At 37.1% G+C, this 7,389-nt stretch overlaps 1 protein-coding gene across 1 annotated transcript in view; it reads left to right on the top strand.

Moving 5' to 3' along the window:
• Positions 1-6,998: 6,998 nt before the first annotated feature.
• The window catches only part of LOC107266249 (polypyrimidine tract-binding protein 1), a gene marked incomplete at its 5' end in the record, with an annotated part of 5,310 nt that continues 4,919 nt past the window's right edge, over positions 6,999-7,389 (top strand). Inside the window, 1 exon segment of the mRNA XM_015736552.2 lies at positions 6,999-7,032. Coding sequence (XP_015592038.1) covers positions 6,999-7,032 — 34 coding nt within the window.

Here is a 7,389-nt window from a genome sequence, read left to right as displayed (position 1 = left end):
AATTGCTCTTCGAAATTAATATTGATTTTCTTTATTTCATTTTCCTACTTTAGGATAAAAAATATATTACTTTTTTTTTCACTTTACATTTAACTTTTAAGAGATCAAACGATGAATATGTTCGTTACGTTAATGAAATACATTGAATTGAGAAAATGAATGGTTGGTGTTTTTTGTTTTTATCGGCGGTCATCGTCTACAGCGCTCAATTCCTCTTTTTGTCATAGATCCCATCCCCACACACTTACAATACATTCGTTATTTTTTATTTAACAACCAAAATATTCACTAGAAATAATTTATATGGCAGAACAACGTTCGCCTGGTCGGCTAGTATATATATATTTATACGCATCTTTAACAGCAGCCATCCATTATTTCAAATTACAACGACGAGTGTTCTAACCACGGAGATAATTTAATTGTGGACTATTATGTATGATACAGCATTGCTGATCTGACTTACACGTTACGGATCCCTGGCTGCATTATACGTATCAAATCTTTTCTTGTATCTTTATATATTTGTGAGCGATGAATCTTTAATTTCTAATATCCGGACAATGCGTGGTAATTAATGTTTGAGTGTGTATGTGTGGGAATGCTGGAATGAATGCTTATAGTTATTGCGTTAATCCCACCATCCGAGTATTGTGTTTCGTTTCTATTTCTTGTTTTTATACATTTTTGCGATCTATAACTTCGTGCTATTTTTATTGTTATTGCTATTGTGATATTTCAAGTATTTTTTCTCTAATTCTGAGAAATTGTGTTATCTACATTGATTTTGAATTGTTTTAAAAAGAGACACGGAGTAATTTCTGATTATAATAAATTATATATTTATAACAATATTACAATATTTAATGTCATTTATCTGGTAATACGTATGATACTTGACAACTGAAATTTATAATTAAAACATTATACACAATTGCCAATAAAATTAAGCGCATCAAAGAGACTTAAATTTAGGATCCAGTACAAGTATCATACTTGTTATAAAAGATGTACCCCAATATTTATTATGTTCTTGTTGAACAAGAAAATAAAAATTTAGAACAATTAATACTGCAATGTATTGTATCGCACTAGATCACTTTAGTGATTACTTTAAGATATCGAATGAGGGCTTCACAAATATTAAATCTGTAATACTTTTTCAGTTTACGCATATTTAGGTTTTTATTCAGGTAAATATTAATAATTATTAGAAACTAATCACATGTAAGTTTTGATAAAATTTTTCATACTAGATTCAGACAATAATTTTATTTTTATCTATTAAACATTCAACCACAAATTTCATAAAAGCATACTAATTAAAATGTATATCTTTTAAAAAATAAATTACTTAGATTTTGTAATTGAACTAAATACGTCACTGATTGTAAGCGTAGAAATGCTTTCAAATCTTTGTAATAATATTATGATAGACTATTTCAGTGTTTTTTACAATTTACATTTGTAAGAAACATATTCATTTATTTTAATTCAATAAAAAGGATAAAAAACATGATCTATGGTTACAATTATGTTGAAAACATTAAAAAAAAACTAAGCGTACTTACAAGACATTGCGTAGCAATCGGTGAAGAATAGCGAAGAAAAATGACCCCGGCGACTATTGTCACGTTTCGGTTTATAATTATGTTGAAAATATTGAAGAAACTAAGCGTACTTACAAGACATTGCATAGCAATCGGTGAAGAACAGCAAAAAGAATGACCTCGGCGACAATTGTCACGTTCCGAGTATCGTTTCTCGTAGTTTTATGTTTTTCTAAACTGCCGACAATCCTCACCCTCCATAAAACTCCGCACCTCGTTGTTCTCTAGCTCCCGAGTTTCTCTATCTCCCCCTTCGTGTCCCTTAATTACCCTTAATACCCCTTCGTGTCCGTTAGTTTCCAACCCTAATAAAACATTCTATTCATATTTTTCTAATACCTTCTACGTCAGACCCTCTATTCCTAGAACCCTGAAAAACTCATACCTTTGCCAATTTCCATTTTGGAGTCCCGTTACTCCCAAACTAGGCTTTCCCGCCTTTCGACCCCTACCCTACACCACTTCTATTAATATAAAAGGACGAACCTTCCCTAAGAAAAAGTTATTAGTAGTCTGGACTTTGTATACGACACCTCTGTCTATCGTGAAATACATATATTCTGTGCACAATCTGAACGACGGTTTCTTTAGTGAAGAAACCCACCAATACTTCCTGAAACCCACAACAAATATAAATTTGTTGATCTACGATCACCGAGTCGGATTGTAACAGAATGCGAAAATTGTAAAAATTTACCAATGGTTTAAGAAGGGCTGCATGGATGACCAAGGGACGATTATGTTATGCCACGATGTATTAAAAATTCGTGGTGAAGATAAAGATAATCGAGTGCGGGTGATCAGAAGCCGTGGTAAGTGGTGCTCAAGTGGTAACTAGTGTACTTCTACTTCTCTATCTAATAAAATTCGTACTAACGTCATAAATTTATTCATAGGTATTGAAGTAAAATCACCTGTCAATATTAAGACAACAGCCCTCGTTCATCAGCAACCGGCAAGTTATCTAAAACTGTACCACCCCCAAAAGCCTAGGAGCTATTGCATCACCCCATTGTGCAATAATAAGGAAAAGACTTTTAGGTCTGTGGAAGGGATGGTCACATTTTTTGACCACTGTGTGGTAGGGGTAGTTCATCCTTTTTATAAATAGTGGATAGAGATGGTACAGCACTTCAGTACTAGTTACAAGCACCGCAGAGTGGCTGCAATGGAGCAAGATTTAAAAAAAATTTTACGTTACCATCCGGTAACACCTCTCCTCAGGGAGTTGATGTGCCAGGAGTTCCATAGGCCAAACGATCCTGGTCGAGATTCGAGGGTGTTACGCAGGATTTTCGAAAACGCGAAGATACCAAAAATTGTTCAATGGTACAAAAAGGGGTGCATGGAACACCAGGGGACGATTTCCTTATGCTACGACGTATTGAAAATTCGTGGTGAAGATAACGATAGGCGAGTGCGAGTGATCAGAAGCCGTGGTAAGTGGTGCTCAAGTGGTAGCTAGTGTACTTCTATTTCTCTGTCTAATAAAATTCGTACTAACGTCATAAATTTATTCATAGCTATTGAAACAAAATCAGGTGTCAATATTAGGACAACAGCCCTCGTTCATGAGGAACCGGCATCGCCATTAGTATCGGCACCATCACCATCACCAGCTTCCCCGTTCTCGTCACCACCATCACCGCCACCATCACACAATTATCATCATCACCATCAGTACCAAAAATGGTACATTCTATAACTATATTGTATTTTTTATTAACAATAATTTCATTTAATACTTATTATTCCTGTTTATAGTAAAAAAATCCTGCAATCAGGACGCCCTTACTATTATGCGCCAGAAGCTGGATACTGTATGCGCCCAACTTACGGTGCTGCAAGATAAAATTTTCCAGTCGCCGGTCATAACAATATATGACGATGAGGCAGTAGTAAAAACGGAACCGGCGTCGCCACCGTTTCCTCTATACCCTGAAAGTGACATGCTTCTAATGTCTCCGGAGGTAGAGGAGGAGTTAGAAAATTTATTAAACATCGAGGAAGCGGTAAAAAATATACCTATGTAAGTCTAGTAATAGTAGTAATAATAACAATAAGTTGTATAATAATAACAATAATAAAAACATGTTTTATACTGTATTAATGAGTCCCTTTTTTACTCATCCTTCGCAAAATTAACTTCTTTAAACCTAAGGTGGGAATGTAGAGTCTGATAATAATAATAATTATTATTAGATGCTTACCACCAACTCTACAAATGACAGCAGATTATTTTGAATTATACCCAGGAATGTGGGAGTCACATTTTTGGAACAACTATGGGAGAGAAGATCTGTATAATAGAGGCCTCTTTCTATTAAAATCAGAAAGATTGGCAAAGGGAGCCGAACTTATATTCCCTGAAGGACGATATATCTTTTTACGCGGAAGAACAATAATGATTGAAAAAAATGGAGTTTGGACTAACCATTTGGAGATAGACAAGACGCGACTGGCTCCAGAAAGTTTTTAACTATCACCGATTTCCAGAATACAACCACCCCTACCACCTCTACCACAAACATATCAGTCTCAGGAACGCCAGCTCCAGGACCCTCTTTATCACCTTCATCACAATGGTCTCAACAAGAAGAACAAATGCCAAATTCCTCTTCGCAGAATGTTTGGAGGAAGAACTACAATTATTGTTTAAACAAATTCCGGAACTATTTCCACAACCACTAACCGTTACCCCCAGTCGAAGAACTATTCTCATCACAAGCAGAATTGACATTGTCGGACTTATTCCCGTAACCATCAACATTTAAACAAGAATCATCAAAACAACCTCGACAGGAGGGTACTAGTCGTCGCAGAGCAAAAAAACGAAGTGCCTCTCCTGACGGGAGATACAAAAAACCAAAATGGAAATAACGGCCGGAAGCAAGTACAAATGCGTCAATCATAGAAGCCGAAGAAGACTACAGGGGAATAGACCCTGCCCCGCTACTCCTAGAGGAAGCTAAGGCCTCTAAAAGTATTTAAGCACGAGTCCTCTTCACTCAGTCACTATACTCAGTTGACTGCCAAAGAAAAGATCATCATGACATCCTAGCACACACTTGCTGAAACAGAGGATGAATACGAGATTTGGCCGGGGTTGTGGGTACCCCAATTTTGAAAGACCTTGCCATTCGAGAAGAGGTCTGATCGGGCTCTCGTATTAAGCGTAGTGGAGATCGCTGATAACGAGGAAGCAGTGATGGTTTTCCCCGAGGGAAGATATAACATCATCAACGGGCATGTGAGATTCACCTCTGAGAAGGGGAATCAACAACAATATCAGCAGCAGGAGCAACAACATTAGCAACAGCAGCCCAATTATAGAAAACGAACTGGAGATCAACTTTCTGAAAGGAATCAGCGGCGACGACAGGAGTGATGTGCCAGTGCTAAGTGTGCAGTGCCTAGTATAAAGTTAACTGAATGTCCAGAGATATATAATATACAGGGTGTTCGTTATGAAACGCACTGTAGTAACACTGTTGCATTCCTTGTCAAATTCTAAGGAATACGTGTATTTTCATTATTTATTTCATATATCAAAATTTCGAGATAATCAAGGTTGAAGTTGCTGTAATGCGACCAATCAGAACGCGTTTAAACGGAGCGTAGATGACGTCGCGAGTTAGCTCGTAAGGTCTGCTTACACTAGACCAATAACACAATAGGTCCCTGTTTATCTGCATTAATTGAGTGAGATACAATCGCTCGCTGTAACGTTACTGAATTTCGGAAAGTACCCTGTATTCCTTATAATGTCTATTCCTTTAATTTGACAAGATAGCTCTACCAACGTATTACATTTTCAGTTGTCCAGAAAAGGACCGATTTTGATATACGCATGACCGGGCTTGGATCTCGAAATGCTAATCTGCAACAATTAGATACATTTTCTATGATAATGATTATTCTGAAACACTAAATATTGTAGAGTACGTAACATTTTTATCAGGACGTCGCCTATCAGGATACCTAATTACATATTCTTGCGCTGCTTGTGTTTGGCTGCCATTACATTGGGCTAACACGCAATACATGTCGTAATATTATCTCACACAATAATTACTCATAATGCGATCTTGCGGTCGACACAACATAAACCGAACTGACTGTCTCCGAAATGTGAAGCGAAATATGTTGTAAGTTGTAAACAAGTTATTCAACCGCAGTAGACTTACTACTGTTATCATAGAAAATGTATGTAATTGTTGCAGATTAGCATGTCGATATTCAAGCTCGGTCATGCGTATATTAAAATCGGTCCTTTTCAGGACCACTCGAAATGTTATACGTTGGTACAACTGTCTTGTCAGATTAAAGCAATAGACATTATAAGAAATAAAGGGTACCTTCTGAAATTCACTGACGTTACAGCAAACGATTGTATCTTACTCAATTACACGCAGATAAACAAGGACACTACGACGATACTCTTAGTGTTATTGGCCCAGTGTAAGCAGGCCTTGCGGGCTGGCTCGCGACGTCATCTACGCTCCGTTTAAACGCGTTCTGATTGGTCGAATTACAGCAACTTCAACCTTGATTATCTCGAAATTTTGATATACGAAATAAAAAATGAAAATACACGTATTCCTTAGAATTTGACAAGGAATGCAACGGTGTTACTACAGTGCGTTTCATAACGAACGGCCTGTATATATTTCTCATTGAGTCTCAAACCTTCGCGCTATGAAAACAAAAATTATTCCTCGAACGTGAAATCTCATTGGCTGTTGGCATCGTCGCGATTACCGAGTGTGTTCTGCTTTTTGTTTTGATCATTTTGAATATTTCTTTGCTTTTATTTAATCTCAACTTCCTTTTAACCCCGCAATTAACGTTTCGATCATCTTTTTAAGTATCACGCGCCGTTTTGACTCGATTAGGCGTGTCCCGTGAAAACTTTCTTTGTTCTCTTTTGATAATGTTGACGGTATCGACATACGATCTTTTTTTTTTTTTATTTGCACGGGAGTCCTTAGTCTTTGACAAGTGCAATCCTTTTACCTTTTGAACCCTGTACAACCCCAACCCCTATTCTCCACTTCAACGCTGTCTTTTTGTCGTTCGGTTGGCAAATGAAAATTAAATTACTCGACTTTGTTGTTCCGGAATTCCTTTTTTTGTTCCTTTTGTTCTCGAATTGTGATTTTCACAATCATCACGTCCGTTATCATCGAACGCCGATCGCTCGTCCGCCGACTAGTGCACGATCGATCGTGACGATGTCCGGCGTCGTGAACTTCGTTCGATGGAATAAAAATTAAATAGAGAAAAAGAAAAACATTCGACGCGCGAATCTTGTGCGCGCTATACCATACATTGAAAATCCTATATACTCGCTGACTACTGACTGGACTCTGTCTGTTCTCTGTGTAGATGGTCACGCCTGACGCTCTCTTTACCCTGTTTGGTACGTCTCCACATTTATATTATTAATTATATTACATTATTAATTATTATATTTACACACAACACTGCGCTGCTGTTCCTGTCGTTAATCATACGGACACAAGTTATCTTGGCTCGTTTCCGAAAGAAAGTGCAAAAAAGTTACGTAAATAAAGAAACGAAAGATAAAGAAAAAAACGGGCAAACTTTTACACCCTCGCTACGGGAACGCGAAATTTTCTACAATTTTTTTTTTTTAATTCACCCTGTTGCGCGATTGACTTTTTATTCAATTTTATCTTTCTTCATTGTCACTATGGGTGTACACTGTCCTTTTTTCGGTGGGGGGGGGGGGGGAAATTTCAATTATTTTTTTTTC

The sequence above is a fragment of the Cephus cinctus genome, unplaced genomic scaffold (genome assembly GCF_000341935.2).
Source record: "Cephus cinctus unplaced genomic scaffold, Ccin1 Ccin1_scaffold0306, whole genome shotgun sequence".
In the NCBI taxonomy this organism is placed as follows: domain Eukaryota; kingdom Metazoa; phylum Arthropoda; class Insecta; order Hymenoptera; family Cephidae; genus Cephus; species Cephus cinctus.
This window is presented reverse-complemented; position numbering and strand designations above follow the sequence as displayed.